The sequence below is a fragment of the Chanos chanos genome, chromosome 4 (assembly GCF_902362185.1).
Source record: "Chanos chanos chromosome 4, fChaCha1.1, whole genome shotgun sequence".
In the NCBI taxonomy this organism is placed as follows: Eukaryota; Metazoa; Chordata; class Actinopteri; order Gonorynchiformes; family Chanidae; genus Chanos; species Chanos chanos.
In genome coordinates this window covers 35242231-35262694 of record NC_044498.1, presented here as the reverse complement: position 1 = coordinate 35262694, position 20464 = coordinate 35242231, and the positions used below count along the sequence as shown (strand labels likewise).

Below are 20464 nucleotides of genomic sequence, written 5' to 3'. Positions count from 1 at the left end.
CTGCATAGGCAATTATGAACAGACAGTCTTGTGGAAGTAGATGCATTTATGTAAAGGAGTCAAGGTTGTTTAGTTGTTTTTGTTGTTTTTTTTTGTTACTGTAGTTGTTTTTTCTTCTTTCCCAAAGTTGTATTGTCATCTCAATGTTGCACTCCTCTCACAAGAACAAAGACAGGACAATTCTTGCAAAACAAAACAACCCAATACAACTGAACTGCTCTTGTGTGTAAAGTCAGCCATCTGCATATCTAACATCAGAGAATAGCATTTTAGAGGCCAGTGTTTAAACACTTCCAGTACTTGCCTTGGGCATGTTAGTCTTTTCCCTTGTGGACTAGAGGGACTGTAAGTAAACTCTCCGTCAGTAATATGTCCCTCTGAGCTCGTCTGTTCAATCAATTTACATGTAATCTGAACTACTCACAATGACATAAACACTGCTTTTGATGTGAACATGGTTACTGCACAGTAACGATAACCCATAGTTGACGTTTGACGTTGATGTCCACAAATTCAACGCTTGTTAGGAATTAACAGAGATGTGTCAAAATCAGCTTTTCTAGCTTCAGTCTCTTTCTTGTTTGTATAGATGGCAGACATCACAACGGCATTTATGCTTATGGGTCAAATCTTTGCATCACTTATATCTGGACAATAGAATGCAGCAAAAGTTTGACATTACAATTTGACTCTTTATGAGGACTGAATTTCAATGGTGAAGACTAAAATGGTATGCACTGTACAATGCTAAAAACTCCATTGAGAATAATAATAGTAACAGAAAAAAACTCTTAGAGTTTAAATAAGTGTATATTGACATGGGGAATAATAAAAAACGACTTAATTTGAGACAAGATGAGGTAATTTTTCACGCTTCATTTCCCCTTTGCCACAGTAGTCTGCGCTCTTTTGGAATATTCATTCTTGCACATTAAGATTCAAATCCACAAAGGCAGTCTGCAGTCCATTTACATAACTAATGTCTTCATTCTGCAAAAGACAGGAGGGTTAAAGGACCTTCTGTCAGCAAAGAAATGAACTTTTCAGTGATTTTCTCCCTTTCAAACGCAGAGACCATTTCATAAGGAGAACAGGCAGAACAGTTTCTGGCACTTTAAGTCAACGGATGATAACTTTGCTGTTAATCTGTCAAATATTAAAGCACTGTTGTATTATTTTGCCAGCCCAGGTTTCTGTTATCAAATCACAGAAATCTTGCTCCTCAGAGCACGTGACTCCTCATCAGTACATGAGATGCTTGTAATCTTACCCAAACCTAGGCTCTAACTCTGATGTTGAGTATAAGAGGACTGTTTTTTTAAGGATTAAGGCTTGAGTACAACAAGCTGAAGTACACCTTAGTTTAGGCTAGAGCTTAAATTTCAAATTTGTGCAAGCAACAATACCCCAATGGTCAATGCGTGCGGAGATTTAGCCTGTTTGTACTTGTTCCAAATACGACTGATTGTCAGATTAAACGGAGCATTGATATTGGCTGAAGATTTTCCTATAATTACAGGGTTATAAGGGATGATTTGTAACTTTTTTTTTTCTTCTAGGTAAATCTGTTCAAACAGAGACAGAGAAACAGTGTATTGAAGCACAAGGTGAATGATAAACACGCACATTGTTCACACACTAGTTTAGCGAGGCACTGTTGCACCTGCAAAAACCTGTGTGTGTGTGTGTGTGTGTGTGTGTGGAGTGAGTGAGTGAGTGAGTGAGAGAGAAAGAGAGAAAAGAATAATTTCTATGACAGCATATATTTATGAAATATTGGTAAATGTTAGTTTAAATAAATTCAGGCTTAGGTTTGGGTTATGTTGTTTATGTTTGGGCTTAGGGTTGGGTCAGGTCATAAATGCTGCAGATTAGGTAAGGATTTGAGTTTAAATTTCAAGTGCTTAGAGGATACCAAAGAAGATATCCAGAGAACCAGAGATGACTGCTGTCCCAACACCAGGGGAAAAGATGTCTGTCTCTCTCTCTCTCTCTCTCTCTGTGTGACTGTTATTGCCCAATAGTGTTGACAGCAGGCCTGTCTCTTTCTGTTAGCATAGACCGAAATAGAAACCAACGCTCAGTATCCTAACTCTTAAACCAAGGATGCAACATTTTAACTCCGTCTTTTCACTGCAAATGGCTCAGGGTCCAGAACTGAGACAGCTTCAACACCATTTTATCGATCCAGTTCAGTCTCTTAGACTTGTGTATGGGTGCCGCCCCAAATTTACATTGCCTCATTAAAATGCCAGTCAGCATAGCTGATGAGAAACCTCAGATAATGAAATGTTGCAGTGCATGTGTGGAATGAGTGCCAGGGGAAGACAGAGCCCTAGAGAACCAAGCAGAGTGCCACTAATCAAATCTTTGGCGTTTCACAGCTCTGATCCTTAGCCTATGTAAACTCTGTGTGGCTATGTGAGTGTCTCTACACCCCAAGAGCAATTTGACTAAGGTAGAGAAAATTCTGCAAATTCTCAAGGAACTGAGTTCTGCACTGAGAGTTGTAACCTGAGGTAACTCCGATGAAATCGAGCATTAAAACCACTTGAACGGAAGCTTCTTCTGTGACACCACTCTAGTCCCCTTCACTTCATTCTCCTAGTCCATAATTATGATGCCTGTCTGAGTCCAAAACTCAAATAATTGCCAAAAAGAGAGTCCCTGCCCCTGTTCTGCCCCTGGCTTCTGCCCTACTTTAATTGCCGATTGCCCTTTTCAGTCTGTGTTTGAGAGCTGTAGGGCTGTCTACAGTGAGTTCTACAGACAGCCCCGAGTTTCTACTAATGAGCTTTAGGGTCTGAAGGCAGAACACAGAGTAAAACTCCATTTCTGTAGAGTATAAAGTGAAGAGGGCAACCATGTCACAGAGTTGACTGGAATGAGTAGGTGGGCCACTTGAACATTCAAAGTGCCAGACCAGAGCTTTGATGGGATTCAAGTTTGAAATGTGAGCGTGTTTTCTCTCTGAATATTTAAAGGATGCTCTATCAAAGAATTACTCTGTTAATAAGTGAGAACCTGCAGCGATTCATTTTTTTCCCAATCTTTGTAATGATATATGATGAAATGGGTGATTCACAAAGATTCACACCACAGTGTCATTCTTAGTTAGTTATCAAACAGACCGATGTAGCTCAACCCTGAGGACAGTGACTGCAACTCCATGTTTTAGACACTGAGCTTTAGGATTTACGTGGAAGATGCAAAAATGTTCACTGTCCATTCTGGATTAAAATCCTCATTTCCCTTATTGACTGTTTTGATAATTACAGTTCATTTTTGGAAAGAATATTCTGGTAGCTCAAGTCTAGCACACATGCCCAACCCATTTTTACTGTGCTGCATCACCCTCTACCCAGTGTAATCTTTTTAAAACCTTTTTTCCCACCTTTCTGCCTGATGGAACATCAATGTTTTAATTTGTGTGCAAATCAAGTAGCAAAAAGTAGCCACTCCAATTTTATCTATTTTTTACACTCAGTCTGTTTTTTTAATGGACAATAATAGCAGGAAACATGAGCTACAAGCGCAACAAATTTTACCTGCATTTTTTAGCAAGAACATGGCACCAGTGCACTTAAAGCAGGTTATTAGAACTACTGAAACTATAACAGATGCTATTTGTGAAATGGAATGAATTTATGTGTTTGCAATAAATTAAGAGGAAATATAACTGTGAGTGCCATCCACTGACAATGTACTCACAAACTGAATGTGGTCTGTATACAGCCATATCTGTCATATGCTATAGAACCATTGATTACAGGATCCATTTCAGTGGTCCGTCTCACTGAAGTCAACTGAAGCCTTGGCTTACAATTGTTCTGTCCTAGGGATTATTAAAAGGTCTTTGCCTTCAATTATGAGGTTTCTCCACCATGTGTCCTATTGGACAGGTCCCATCATCAATGAGTTTTTCACCCTCACACCTGCTCCCAGCCAGACTGTCCGTCAGGTGTCTGACACGGGGAGGAGGTGGAAACTCTAGGTGGAAACGACGTCCACACCGGGGACACCGGCCTGCTTAGAGAGCCAGGCATCTCTCTGGAGCGACAACGGAGAAGTGGATCTGAGACAAGACAGAGCCGTCAGTCTCATATGACTCATAGGGGGGTTAAAAAGGTCACCAGCAGAGTTCACAGAGTGACCTGACCCACCTGCCAAAAGCTGTTTAAATCACCATCTCATTTTCTTCTCAGAGTCCCTTAATTATTCACTACGCTGCCAAGGGAATAGCAGGAAGAAGCATTCTACCGCTTCCTTGAGCCAGGATTAGAAACAAATACTGACTTCTAGCAGTTCTGTTCTCACCAAGTGCAATTATGTGCTAATACAAATTTATGCTAAGATTTACTTGGTGTTGATTCACCAGACATGACGTCAGTGGGACAGGCAAAATCTGATTGGCACATACAAATGCATCCTCAAGGAAGCAATCTCATTTGTGCAGGGTTCTCTTAAGAGGCTGTGAACATGTGAAATGTAAACATTTATTTAAATAATGAAAATATAATTGAAGTGTTATAAATCCATCGGTTATTAGCTATGTGTTTGACATGTTACAGGTCTCTCGTTGAAAACGAAGGAGCAGGAACCAAATCCTCAGGCGGTGGATCCAGTAGGGAAAAAAAGATCACGTTAAAGAAAAGAAAACAAAAGAGAAAGAGAGAAGAGTTTTCATTTATTTCCTCTGTGCTTTGCAGGAACTAAAACCCACTCTGTTATCTATCCCAAACTGCTGTTTTGGCATTAGCCCCTTCCAACCGCAATGCCAAATGCGGAAACACATTTGGGGGGGTTGGAGGGCTTAAATCCTGACATTCTGTGTGTGTGTGTGTGTGCATGTGTGTCTACCAAAAGAGAGATAATTACTTTTTTCACACCCACTGTCTCCAGAGACACCATACGTTCCTCAGGCACAGTGGAGAGCGTGTGTCCCTTCTTATCCCCATACTTTGCTCTAAACAGCAGCCACTACAGGAGATGACCTGCTGGCTCATTTACTGTGCTGCTGATCTTACATACTGATTCATACGGACACTGTCATAGCGCTGAATGAGGTATGTGTGGTGTGGAAAAGACAAAAGAATGTTACTGACCACAACTCTAAACCAACCTAAGAATCACAGAAAGAGAAAGAGAAAGGGAAGGAGAGAGAGAGACAGACAGACAGACAGACAGACAGAGACAAAGAGAGCTGAGATGTGACAATGGGAAGGTAATAGGCTAAAGGTTATAGATGCTGCTCAGAGGTTGCTTCAATTATGTTATACAGGTGATTACAAACACACACAAAAACACGAGAGGTGTCTTAATGGACGGTAGTAAGTGTACTGAATAGGATGTATTGAGATCAGAGAGTGACTGCCCCTCCATCTGTCTCTCTCTCTCTCTCTCTCTTACTCTCTCTCCCTCTCACTCTCTCTCTCAATCTGACCCACACAGACAGGTTATAAAGACTACCTTACAGGTCTCACTACTCAAAATCATCATGCTCACAGACAGAGAGCAACAAGACCTGTTCAGAATGGATGAATGTGAGTGTAAGGCATGTAAATGAGTAACTAATACCAGAGGTACAGACATCACTGCACTAAACTATACAAATTATGTCCCTGCTCCTCACAGTTACCATTTACACAGAGAAGCAATCGTCTGGAGACACTTAAAAAATGTAATGTCTTCTTAGGACATTCTGTGAGAAATCGTAACCAGTTCTCTGAAAACAAAGGCATTTGGACAACTCTTTGCGAGGGCAACAAAAGACCAACCCCATGCTTGTCTCTGACCTACTGTTTTCACTCCATTAAGACCCATAGTGAATCACAGGGAGAGTAATACTGTTCACTGACATTGGGGGAGATTGGCTTAGAGCCAAAAATAACTGAAGAGCATTCTACAGAGAGACACATCCTGCCCCCCCCTACCCCCACTTGTAGAGCAATCACCTTGGCAACCATCAGAGCTTTTTAAACTATAGCTAGGAAGACAGAAGAAGGGCGGCAACAATATGCCAAACCTTTCCAGATGCCTTCCAGTGCACTGGTACTGCAAAACAGTGATTTAACCAACATCAAAGCTGAATAAAGCTTTCACAAATGAAATTCAATTAAATTAATACAATTTGTGTCTTACTAAGATTCTGTGAAGTCAACTGAAAAAGCGGACTGTGGTTTATTACAGTTCTAGGCCATGGGGAGCCTCTTAAAGGGGAGTGTGAAAACCCAGGTGAGGTTTAGACATTCGGGAAGACTAGCCACTTCCCTTCGGTTCTTCCACATTTCTCAGACCTTTAATTATTCTCTGTGAAACCTGCAGCTTATGGACGTCTCTCATTAAACCAGAAGCAACAGAAAGATTAACATATCATGTTCAATATTACTGACAACGCCAAGGTCAGAGTGTGACTGGAATATTTCCTCCTCTAACAGCATTAACTAAATAACTCAAATATAGCACCATGTTTAGTGAAAAAGCCCTGAAACGCTTTGTCAACTACCTGCCTGTCATATGACTAACTTATCACTGACAGCCGCAGACACCCAAAGACACATCTTCACTATGGCCCACAGGTCTGAAGAACAGATAAGAGCAGAAAAACAAACCCATTGTGCTGCCAGCTAAGACTGTTTTCTCTGGCAGATGAAACACTTACATTTGTTCTCTCCATCTCTCTCTCTCTCCCTAATTTTCAGATGTCACTGTCCGATCCACAACGATGGAAATACAGAAAGTAGACTGATAAAATGAGGCACTGCCCTTAATTATTGAATATAGAAAAACAAGAGGGAGAGAGGGAGAGAGAGAAGGAAAGGAGAGAAAAAAATGGAAATGGTGTGGACTGTTCGCATAATCTAAAGAGGCAATCCTCAGGGACAGAGGGAGAGGTGAGAGAAAGAGAGATGATGGACAGAGAGGAAAAAAAATGAATAGGAAGGTAGGAGAGATAGCTAAACATCAGTAACTCTTACCTGTGAAGCCTGTCCTCGAGCAGTTCAATGTACTTCAGTGTGTTTTCTTTCAAATTCTGCTCTGCAAGGGGGAAAAAAAAGAAAAAAAAAACCTTAGCAAAACCATTTCTTCAACACTTAAAATATGTTCTGAGCTGTAAATATTCTCTTTTCAATTCAGTTTTCACACACAGACTGTAATATCAATAATTCATGAAACCCCATGAAACAACTGTAGCTACTTCATTTCCTGTCATCACCGTAAAGTGTTATCAAAGCATGACAGTGTTTTTCTGGAACACTGAACAGAAAGATAGAAAACCCTCTCTCCCTCACAGTACAAAGGAATAGTATTGTAAACCCCACCATGACAGAAGAATACAGACCCTCTTTGTTACAAATGTCTGTAATAAATGTGCTTTTACACAGCTATTTATATGCTCAATTTTGGGTGAAACACACAGGATTACATTGCTGTGCCATATTTCTATTTCACATGTAAAAGCAAACTGGAAATTACCACCCTGTGTCAAACCACAGACAATATTTGGGCCCCTGCAGACAGTCTCAAAACCAGGAGCACACACTGGGTTTTAATTCTGCAGTATAGATAGCGGGTGGAGTACAGGCTGGATGTGTGAACAGAGAATGCAGAAAAAGAAAAGCAGAGTGGTGTTAATTAATTCATGTATGAGAGATGAACTGAAAGACCTTCACAGAGAATCTCTAGACACGGGCAAAATGGTTCAAAATGTCTCAAGGACTCATTTTTTTTAATCAACACAGATCTGTGCACATGCACTTATGCACAAACACACACACATGATTGCACCACACACACACACACACACACACACACACGCACACACACTGATTGAATTGAGACACACCACTTGTTCTGATCAGATCTTTAAGAGTTATCTCCAGCTGTGGTTATTAAGGACCTTGTGCTCAAAGACTCTTGTGTGCGTGTGTGCGTGTGTGTGCATGCGTGTGTGTATGGGGGGGGGGGGGGGGGGGGGGATATCAGTGCTGCCGTGCTGAGAGAAGAAAAGGAGGACAATGAATGAAAGGAAAGAGTGAACGTGTTACCTTGACCGTTCACTCACAACCACCCGTACATACAATCAATGAAGAGGAATATTGAAAAACAGCGTGTGGTCACCTTTAGGTGAGACACCAAAGAGTCAATAAAAGCCATTAGACCGACCCTATGGTCGCGGTCACGCCCTTAAGGATCAAACTGTGCTGAACTGAAAGGTTAAATGAACAACCACACCGAAAAGGGAGAGAATATGTGGGTAGAGTAATAATGACTAGGACCCATTCCATTGCTCTGTTTTATGTGCTATATCATCTCGGTCCAAAATGATTCCTCTCACTGACTAAATGACTAAAGAATGTCAAGTAATTTACACAACTCTCTGTGGCAGCTACAAAATGTGTTTGTGTAGCTTAATACTACATGCAATACTTGCAACTAAACTGAAAATTGATCTTCTCTTTTAATGTGAATGTTTGTGTGTGCATGTCTTAATCTGAAACATCTAGACTCAAACCTTCATTTCCCTGTAACTGTCTGTTGACAGAACGGTTCACTTATCACCTTGTTAACTATCATGCTTTAATGCCAATCCATGTCCTGTCCTTGCATCTTCTCTACGATAATCTGTTATGTATGATGGTGTACCACATCATGTCAGCTGGATAAGAAACAGCCATTTTGGGTCCAGATGTCTGTGCTGAAAAGCCCTACACAGATTGGAAATGACAGTGGAATTTCAAAGTTGTGTTTTTTTTCTACTCCAGTGATCTCTCTCTCTCCCTTCAGTTACCTAAGATGCAGACAGAATTTTGGAAGAACCAGAAAAAAAAAGGGATTCAGAGATGTGTCCATATCTCTTGCCTAGAGGGGAAATTTGCCAATTCTTTCATCTGTTAAAGTGACTGCTGAACACAGTGTGGGCTCATTATAATTTGCTTAAAAACCAAGCACAACTAAAGAGAGAGAGAGAGAGAGAGAGTTGTTCTGCTTAAAATGTTTTTGGGATTGTAGCACAAAGGCAGGGCATTTAACCCGAATTCTGTAGGAAAGCAATACATCATTAAAAGAGACTGCATGACTTAGTAAAGCAGCCACTGGGTAGACATCAGCCTTATTGGAGCTGTGCTATTAGGATGAGGTGGGTCTGAAGACTTGATAGACATCACAAACAGAACGACACACAAACAGACCGTGTTCCTCCCTCATCTGAGAGAGAGCGAAAAACAGTTATGATGAACGAGTGGCTAAAAGAGCAAAGCGCAATATTCACAAAGACCCACTTTCTGCTCAGCTTTCATTTCATGCATCCCACAAAACGCTTGTAACCGTTAAAGCTTTGTATTAACACGCGAAGATTTATCTGTACACAAGAGTTAATCCTCGCACATTACAGTAAAAACCCTCAGAGAAGCAATGAGACAAGCTCTCTTTGAATTCATCCCTCTTGATCACAACACACAAACTCATTAGAATAAAACGGTATAATTCAGTACCACACAGGGGAGAACTCAAAGATATTTAAGGCATGATATTCACATCTGCAGATGATCCACTGCTTAATTTCCAGATTACGACAGAACAAATGGGCAAACAAAAGAAATACAGCCAAAAATAAAGTGGGTTGTTCTTCCAACTGCTAACTCGTTTTCATATTTTAATGTGAACATATAAAACGTGATGATCAGAAATGCGCTGCCGTTAGCTCAGAGAGATAGGAAATGTATTCATGTGGTTCTTGTAATTGAAAGTGAATAAACGCAGCGATTTGATCACAATGACAATAAAAGGCGAGACATGTGCGTGAGGAGAGAGATGGAGAGTGGCTTTAGGGGCAAATGTGACATCAGCATGAGCGTTGTGAAGTGGCAGTGTAATAAGGCAGAAAAGAAACAGCCTGCCATTGTAAGGCAGTGTGGGGAGATGACTGTGATTAATGTCTCCATGTCTGAGTTTCTATGCTTCAGCACAACACTGCTGGGGTCCAGAGAGATGGGCCTTAGTCAGCGCACACGCGCACGCACACACACACACACACATAAACACATTTTCTCTCTCTCTCTCACACTCACACACACAGCCCTTCACAAATTCACACACAAAAGTTCCTAATGCACAAACACACTCACTCACACACACACATAAATGGATATAGCCCCAATCTGCTGCTATGGTTACAAAGGCAATCAAAACTTGACTCCCAACAGCTTGCCAACTGTGTCCACAGACAGAACTAGTCAGTAATGTTTCATGATTTTCAAGGCAGCATGTCCACAAAGCGTAGGTAAATGGTAAAGCGTGCATTAAGAAAAAACTGACTATGTAGGCCTATTTTGAAATAACTTGTCAGAGTGTTCAGAAACAATCGAGATGCACATATATGTTATGCTTACATGAGTTTGCCTCATATTTCATTGATAGGAAACATAAGCTTATCACCTCAGGACAGAGTAGCAGTGTGCTTCTGGATGCTGCATTAGCGCATTCTGGTGACCAAATTTCAGGCAGATGATCCTCGACAGAGTTAAGAGCACACGCACATAAAATAGCTAAAAGGCTCCCAGAATGCATTGCTCTCACCACATCACCTGCATGCATTCTCCGCTCCATTTCCCATTCTCCCTAATTACATCCTCTTCTGAGTGCCTTGGACAAACCCGTTTTACAACAAGATGCAATAATTTAGACCTCTGTGGTAAAATAAAAAAAAAGTAAGGCCTAAATGCATTAATGGCTCAGACACCATATCTTTCCTTTGAGAAAATCCATTCTCTGTAATAACACTGAGGACTCCAAGATCCAGCCCTCAAATCAGTACTCATTAAGTGACTATTGAGTCTTTTTGCTTTTTTCCCATTGCCACATTGACACATCTATATTTGTAGCTAAGACTCGGCCGTCTTAAACCACATTTGGCACGGTTTTCATATTCATTACCGTCTGAAAGCACGGCATACAAACCCAACATCATTTTCTCAATGTGAATTTGTAGGAGACCATATGTGATTCATACAGTTGGCTCTCATCTCTTAATTTATTCAAGAAAACGCGGAGTTCACCCACAATGAAAGGATACAGATACACAGAAATACGGGACCGTTGACTATACCATTAGACGATAAATCTCACCAAAATGAACAGGTATGATGGGGTATTCAGTCTAACAATCCCTCACAAGGCAATCTATGCTCACCTGTTCACCCTTATTTTAGTTTAAGCAACAACAAAGACCCATACATCATGTGCACCCGTCCTCTACCCAACATTCTTTGAATTGTTCACAGGCAAATTGCATTTTGCTTTAATTAAACCAGATTAGTCTGAATACCTGCGTCTTTAATGTGATATGCGAGCCGATACGGTGGCGTGAGGTCTGGCCAGGTTCCCAATACCCACTAAGAGGTAGAGGTCAAGTGCATGTCTTTCCCATGGTGCACCACAGCAAAGCCTTGACATTGTAAGTGACTATGGTACAGGGAGGGGGAGGGGAGATGTCATATTGTGGGACGACAGCTGTACAGGCAAGCGAAAATGTCTGCCACCAAACGTTGAGACCTGTCAGGAGTGAAAAGTGGATTACCACAACAGTGTGTTTTAATACGGAATTTGTTTATGAAAACCACAGTGCTATTTCACTCAAACGGATGAAACTCCTATAGCATTACTCTATTGTTCTGCAAGGCAGATGACACTAACCTTGAAAAGATTCTGAGTCAGTGTAATAACAGAATATGACTGATGTGCACCTAACCAGTGTTTGCTGAGATGTTTACTATTTATCACAAGGCTTAAATGATTATTCTCTGATATAGGAAACCTTATAATCTCATGCTAACCAGTACCATAATCTTTTTTTTTTCCAGATACTTTATTAATCCCCCATTTAGCCCATCTGAAGCAGTGAACACACACACACACAAACACACACACACACACACACACACACACACACACACACGGATAAGTGAGCAGCGAACACACGCATGCCTGGAGCAGTGAGCAGGCCAAACCCGCTTCTTTGACCTTTAGGCCACGGCGGCCATAATCTGAACATTGAAATGATGATTCTCTCCCATTGATAAGAGTTGACAGATTTAGTGATTCATCTTCCACACATAGTGCTTGGGCTGAGATTAACAATAGTTAGTGTCATTTTTTATTTTCTACATTATCTCTGAGATTTGCTCTCTACTGTCAGTCGTCTGGGGATTTCCGCCCTAACACATGGATTTTACGCATAAAGAGAAAATGTGACATATACAGGATTTCATGTACACTGAACTAAACAGCGTTCATCTCTTGTTTTTGTTTTTAACTTCATTTCTCCACTGAGAGCACGTTCTCACATTTCCATGGGTGGTAACCAAAAAAGTGACCGCAAGAAGGTGAACTGAGTGACAGATCAGACATGACTTCAATCAACAGACGAGTTTTTTTTTTTTTTTAAAACAAATGTTTAAAGACATCAAATCCCTGTATCAAAACCCTTGATTGCGGTCTCTCATTTTCCATTGTGAGACTGACAGTTTGATGGACACTCTTATTTCACTTCTGCGAAAAGCATCTGAGAAGCAAAGGGTATCCGGCTAAAAAGTGAGAGCTTCACAAATTATTTCTTGGCACTGGGATGAAGAACCACTGCTGTCTGTACAGACAGGAGGCCGGGACAGTACGTCTTTGTTCTTAATAGAGACGGGAGGAAGGTTTTGGGGTTTAAAATAGCGCCGTTTAATATGTGATAATATATTCCAAGTTGTGCCAGCAATCTTCAGGCGTAACCATCTCAGGGTTTAGAACCTGACAGGCTGAACCCACCTAAAAAGAATGGCTGTCCAATGGCAGGCTATCACTTTCGCCTGAGTATATGCCAGCAGGTTATTAACCAGTCGCGTGACAGTTTAATGAGACCCTAGCGAGAGTGGCCCTTTGGTGTCAAAGAGCCATTGTGTTGCCGGGTGTGTGGCGTATTATATTCGCCCACATTGCGTTCTTAACACAGACGCACACCCTATCATTAGTTCACTATCTCCCTCGCACAAAGACGCAGGCCTACCTTATTTAAATCCCTTTGTTGGAGAAAAGGCGAGCATGTCAAATCATACATGCGGCTTTAATCTGGCCCCGTATCCACGACTACCCATTAGAGAAACTCTCATTTACACCTCTCAGGCCTCCATAACAGTTACTGGAGTTATCCACATGTTCTGCCATTGTGTCAACTATTTCAAAGTGAGAGCCTGAGTGTCTGTGTTAACATCTCTCTGCTCCACTGAGAGCCAGTGTAAAGAACAGCTGTGTGCATTGTTTGTTGGAGGTAGTAACAGGTAGTGTTTGGTAAAGCACTATGTATGCAGGTAAGCTTTTTAATGAGTTGTAGACCCATTACTGACAAAAAGTTTTGTATGTTTGGTTTACCATGTAATAACTGTTTGAAATCTCAGCATCAGTCTTTTTTTTAACTCAGCAGACATCAAATAACCTGAGACTAACATGGCAAAATCTAATCTACAGAGATCATACATTGACATGCGGGTGATCATATATTTTAACATGGGAGAAATGCATATGTTTTCAGTCAGTTTGGAATTCAGCTTTGATTAAACAAACAGCATGTGTCAGTCACGATCAAAAGTCGTCTAAAAGTGATATCATTTTTAATGAAGTATATATATCACACATGAAAATGCTTGCAGCAATTCTAAGCAATTCCAATGTCACATGTTTGAAATAAGAGAAATGTCTCATCTATGTCAGGCAGACAAATATGGGTCAATGTATCTCTTTGGGAGTAAATTCATGTCTATACATTCCAGTCTGAAAAGATTTGAATCTCAATGAGAAAATGGCTCCCCCTATTGTTCACAAAAGTCACTGTTTGTGTTCATTCTTTAAAATACCGAGATGGATTCTGTCTGTAAGCAGCACTGTGAGATATTCCAGCTCAAACCAGCAAATAACTGCCTGGGACAGAGAACACATGGAAGACTGTCAGAACCAAAAAGACTGCAGGGGACATCTTTGTGAACATATGATACAAATATAAAGGGATAGTGAAAGGTTGCTTTGTACAGCCCTGATCCACACGGCCGTCTCTGCAGGCACAATCAACCACAACTGCCTTAACTCTTTGGTGATTTTGCCAAAGACATAAGAGAATAAAAAGTAGGAAAGGACATTGATGTCACACTGGGAGCAAAAGAACCTTTATATGGTCATAAACAGAACATTCACAGTGAAATGGATTTTTGTTCAATGGATTCTTTCTTGGGAGCTTTCTTCAGTTAGGCCTTTGCTGTAACACCAAACACGCAACTAAAAAGGTCAAATCATCAAGGCAGGGAGACAGCAATATCACACCAACAAATGACGTCGAGTCGTCGGGTCTGGAGTTTTCTCTCACCGTGCCAAACTCATCATTTCACTAGTCTCTCATTCTTCAGAGCACACAAGCCTCAGAGAGAGATCTGACCTTTTTCTAGAATCTCTGAGTGCAAGAGAGATGGGCCAGGAAGGCCACCGGGGCAGCTGGTGCTGTCAACATCCGTTAGTTTTCCTGCCAAGACTGTCAGCAAGAGACAAAATCATCAAATACCCCAAAAACTGCCGGCAGACCAAAAAAACTAATCCCTGTGTGCGTGTGTGTGTGTGTGTGTGTGTGTGTGTGTATGTGTGTGTGTCTGCGTGCGCACGTACAACTCTGCTCTGTCTTGAGTCGAATGCAACTGGATGCCTCAAACGAAACAAATATTGTCCCCAAATTGAAAATTGGATATTCTCTCTCGCACCAGCCAATTACTCAGATACTGCAACGTAGCATCTGATTCTGTCAGCTGCCGGAATTGGCCTTCTTATTCACACCAGAAAAAAATGCATCTCTTGTAGGATTTTTGCGGCAATTAATGTCTTCTCTCAAAGCTAGTTTACTGTTGATTTATAGAAAAGCAGGAGAAATCCTAAAAACACATCAGACACTAAAATCCAGAATAATACACTTGAAAATATATACAGTGGTACAAGGACACAACTAAACCACATCTTTAAGATCTACCCCTCTCAAATGCTGTGAGTTGGAAGTCTTGGAGATTTCTGCGGCATGTATCTACAGCCAACATAGATGGTGATGTGGACAATGACTTGGTCATGCTGAGATGCCTAGTCCCCTAGTGGGACTTCCCACTTGATGTGCCAACTTCAATTTTCAGCCCTGCTATTTTTTTTCCCACTTAACACTATATGTTGCTTCTGCGTCACTATGTCTTACACCAATATTGGTATACACTTATACCAACATCTCTGACTTGTTCATAACTGTTTCTTCCAGAGTGCCTTAACTTAATAAGCATTGGGTATTAGTCTTTGGTTTTGAGTCACTTACCATACTGGGTCTCTCTCTGCTCCAGTTCCTGTTTGACTTGGCTGTGCTGTTCCTTCATCTGGGCCAGGTCCTGACTGCTGCCTGTACTCAGGGACTGCAGTCTCCGGGCAAGCCCCTCCAATCGGTCCCTCTCCCCATACACTGCTCTCATCTCCGCCTTCAGTTCCTTCGCACTGCCGAAATCATTCCCTGAACCACGCACAAAACAAACCTCAGCGGATGGCTTACACACTACACAGCATGGAAATGTATGAACGAAGGCAAATTGTGGATGTAACTTGCCCATTCATGTACTGTGTCAAAATTCACAGACTTAAAGGGAGTCAAAGGAAGTGTGGTGCGAGTCAGTGCGAGGCAATACCTGAAATGGCGGCCAGTTTAGCCTCATGGAGGGCCAGGAGCTGAGACTCACTCTCACTGACCTTCCTCCTCACACTACTGCCCAATCTCTGACTCATCACCACCTAAACCAGAGAGAGGGAGACAGAGAGAGAGAGAGAGAGAGAGAGAGAGAGAAGGAGACAGAGAGAGAGAGAAGGAGAGAGAGAGGGAGACAGAGACACAGAGAGAGGGAGAGAGAGAGAGAGAGAGAGAGAGAGAGAGAGAGAGAGAGAGAGAGAAAGAGAGATGGAAGATGGAAGTGCTCAGTAGGAGTATACGCAGCTGAGCACCTCACACTCAGTATCCAATTAATGTGGCACTGATGGAAGCTTTTCCATGAATGATGAAAAAGTGGTACTCAGGGGAAGGGCTACATTAAAATCTCTGTCTTAACTGTACTCTGAGCTAAAAGGTGGGCTTCCATTAGCCCTGTGTGACACATCTCTTCAAGTCATCTCCTCAAGACAGACTGAGACTTCTTCTCACAGTAGCTCCTATTCACCACTGACAAAATAGGCTAACTGTGTAAAAACCCTTTCTATGGTCCATGGGAATGCAACACAGACAAGTACCTTAGCCCTGCATGAGCTGAAAATGGATGACTATTAAGCCCTGAGGAGAAAAAATGCCATTCAGATCATCTCAAGTGTCATCACTTGCTACGGTCAAACCGCTCCTGGTGTCTTTCCCAATCTACCTACACTTCACAACATGGGCAAAGTCAGCAGACACTGACTGTAGTCACAAAGGTCTTTCAGATTAGCACGGAAATGTCTGCTCTACTGCCTGTTCTCACCTGACCATTTGCAGAGTCTCTCACATCCAGCAGTGAGACAATGAAACAGCTCCACTCAGGTGAGCAATGGTGATGTGTCTATTGCCCCTGGCGACAGACACAACATCAGCTGCACAGATGGCAGACAGAACCATCATCTGCTCGCACATCCCGCACCACAGGTCCCTAACTCATCCATACTCGTTCATTATCTTTTCATCCCTCCATCACCATTACGTTCCCATTCATTAAGTTCTCTTTAGACGGAGAACGGTATAGCTCGAATGCTAATCAGAAGACATGCAGCCAACCTTTCAGACGGTACGGAGGGGGTCTTTTCATGTGCTGAAAAAGAAGGAAATGTGGTATTTCCATATATGATCCTGCCAAAATGTCAGGGGACAAAGGTGAAGACCTGGAGGTTGATGGCTCACTTTTGAACTCTGCTTTCATCTGCCTCAAGGTTTTGGCCTCAGGGTCAAAAGACTCAGTAACATCCTTCTATATCCTCTCTTACCCTCTCTGGGCAGATGTTCATCAGAGAATTTTCCTTTTTCATATACATGTCCCATGAGGTAGTTCTAAAGAACTGCACTACCCTCCCCCCACCCTTCTACAAAGCACAAGGGTGTGAGGCTACAGCAAATTTGTTTAAATGTTTTGTTTTTCCTTTAAATATGGAACATAAGGCATTCCCAATATGAAGAACGCTTGGAAATTGTGTCTTTTTCCTTGTCCGTTGCAATTGTATTCAAAATTAGATAAATAAATATTGGTATATATCTATTATGTTACATAATTCTGAACGGATTAGAGAGGTGATAAAAATTTTGCATCATCTGAATGGAAACGATGTGTTGCTGAACTTATTAGTGAGTAAGATGTAAGGCTTTAAGGACATTAGAGCGCTGGATGGGTTCCCCCCTATGGGTGACACTGAACAAGCCTCCTACACAAAAGCATATGTCCCTGTGTTAGACCAAGATCCTGCATCTCTGAGCTGTCTGGTGATGGCTTTCTAGAGGGCAGTGTGACATTGTGAGATTTCTCATCATTCTGTACCTCTCCCCTCCCCCTCTCTCTCCGTCTTTCTCTTTCTCTCTCCCTGTACCTTTCTCTCTCTCTCCCTCTCACGCTCTTGTGAAAATGTGCATTGCATTGCTTCAGGCAAAAACTCCACTACACTGATCTGAGTTCCCACATTTGTACAGAGAGTCATCCTCCCTTTCCACCATCAAAAACTGAGCCACACACACACACACACACACACACACACACTCACACACACATTTAACATGTGAAACATGGAGCCTGAGGCCCTGACAGTTAAAGTGGTAATTTTCAGCAGCTCGCACTGTGAGAGAAGAGCTCATATATCCATTGAATCTCATGAGAATCCACTGCTTCGAGGAATGGAACAGTGCCAGCTCGACGCCAAGACCTGAGAGACTGCGCTGTCGCCAAGGTGACACTCCCTGCCTCCGAATCGACAAATCACATCACACAAAACCGCAGCAGAGAAAATGACATCACCGAGAACCTGCTTACCTAAAGGACACTCTTTATTCTGACACTGACTGTAAAAACACACACAGTCTAACACCAGTCTGGCGAGACTCCATAATTCTACTGCTGGTAGACTTTGTACTGAGGACAATTTAAGGGCCCCAGGACACTGTTATGAATCTGGGCGATCATACTGTCCCATGGTTAATCAAAGCAGTACCTATAGTGCCTTCCAGAGCACGGTATACCACATAGCTGATCCCTCCCGCTAACCTCTCTGAACTGTGCCTTAAGGGCAGTGACATCACCCACCCCCCATGACCCCACAGTGGTGACTTAACGCCTGAGCTGATCCCCAGTCATGCATGTGGTGAAGCAACTTAGGGCTAATAGGGTCCCACAGGAGAGGAATACCAACACCTCCTCATACATCTACTGGTCTTTAGGCTTTCACTGTAACTGGGCCCCATTTCAAAAAAGCCTCCTTTACTATCCAAATTGCCATCTACAGACAATGTGTTTTTTTGCCCTTAAATGATGATTTTTCCTCCTAAGAGGGGGTGTCATTGTAAATGGTACTGATGTCAAAAGACATAATGGAGATGGTTAGATGTAAATATGCAAGAAAAAAAACACTCTCACACTTTTAAAGAGGCTGTAGGGCAGCATGTAACACAAGACCAGAAGAGAGCAGAAGCATGCACCCAAACAGAATGTATGGGTTTTGTTGTTGTTGTTTTCTTTTCTTTTCTTTTTTTTTTTTTATAAAGAGACTGACACTAATCCAGCAAGACATTGGTGTTTTCAAAAAGCCTCATCCACATCAAAGTTGCAAAAAAGACATGAGGTTTACACACATATAGTTCTGGAACATGCACACACACACTCTCTCAGACACACACACACACACAAACGCACACGCACACGCACACACGCACAACATTTCCCTCATAAAGAAACATTTATACTGAATCATTACACCATTGCAAGTTCTTACTTTGGCTGTCGCTTCTTTAATGGCTAAACTTAGCGCCTGATCCTGCTCCTGGAGTCTGCAATGAAAGAGAGAGAGGAAAACATGTCAGTCATGGAGATACTCAAATCTCGCTTAATATACATTAATCAAATGTACATAAATATGTCTAGCATTGCTCTGCCTCTCTGACAGAGACACTAATCAGATACCCCAAATCTCCCATGAGAAATCCACAGAACAAATAAACATGTTACAGTCACCATATTCTTGATAATAGAGGAGAAAATGGGAAATTAGAGCCAAGCGACAGTTTCAACAGACAACTGAGGCTGGGCTGAACTTGATGAAGAACACTTATCAAATATCTCTGAGGACAGACTCGACTAGAAAGAGAAGATGTGTCTGAATTCAATCTAAACGCCTTTGGGTTTGAATGAGTCCAACCCTGCCAGTGAATGCAAATTGGCATGCAGCAGAATGAGAAAAAAAAAAATCATTTTGCTTATCTCCCATCTCGAGTTAAGAGTCATCAGCACATTCTATCAACCATCTAAATCAAATAAAGACATGAATAGAGACATTCACAAGATCTTCATCTGGAAACGCACAATAAACTGACAGATGAACAAAAGGAGCGAGTGAGCAGTTTAGATTCTATTGAGATTATTCAGAGTACGGCAGGTTTGATAAAGGCAGTTATCTAACATAACCATGTAACGAAAAGACACTCACAAAGCACAAAAGTGACGGGAAAAAAAACCCTGTGAAAGAACGCATAATACTGCAATATGCACCCGTCCTTGACACAAGCTGTTTAGCCTTGAAAGTCTATCACCACAAGATAAAAAGAGAGAGATGTGTTACTACTGAAAAGAGGCTGTTGGATTGTTCATCATTACTGGCGAATGAAAATGGTGAACGCGCTTTGTCTTTATTTGTGCCAGTGACAGCAGAGTGATTTTCAAAATGTCATACTGAGGAAAGGTTGCCTCCGCCTGGAAAGATGGAAAGTCTGAGATCTGACACTAGTAAAAATGGAAGACGTGAACCTGGGCATTGTTCAGGTTGGTTATGACCCTGAGGAGTCTGGGAGTGAACGATGATGCTTTCACACACTGCGTTTCGCGGGAAGTGAGACTGCCAGAAATCAAATATCGCACAGATCTCGGGTCACGACAGTCAGATACCAATAAACACCATTTACATTTCCTCCAGACGGAAACATGAAAATTGCTTTCCATTACGCCCCGTTCCAAAACCATTAAATCCAGTCAACTTGCAAAGAAAAACTCATTTGCATTGAGGTTAAAATAATAAAAATTCATAACTCTTTTGCAAAAGGGGTACACGAGGGTTCAATTTCATTTGCTGGCAGGTAGCGGGAGCAGGTGAACGAGGGGATGATTTCCATCAGGTTTCAGAAAGGCGCTCTGTCAGCTTTACCACACTGTGG

General features: G+C 41.8%; 1 protein-coding gene across 1 annotated transcript in view; it reads right to left on the bottom strand.

The window, feature by feature from the left end:
- The window catches only part of disc1 (DISC1 scaffold protein), a 38340-nt gene that overhangs the window by 7910 nt on the left and 9966 nt on the right, over window positions 1-20464 (bottom strand). Inside the window, exons 8-11 of the mRNA XM_030772267.1 lie at window positions 19033-19087; window positions 15735-15837; window positions 15374-15562; window positions 6978-7038 (exon numbers count right to left, since the gene is read on the bottom strand). Coding sequence (XP_030628127.1) covers window positions 6978-7038; window positions 15374-15562; window positions 15735-15837; window positions 19033-19087 — 408 coding nt within the window. The remainder of the gene's footprint in view (window positions 1-6977; window positions 7039-15373; window positions 15563-15734; window positions 15838-19032; window positions 19088-20464) is intronic.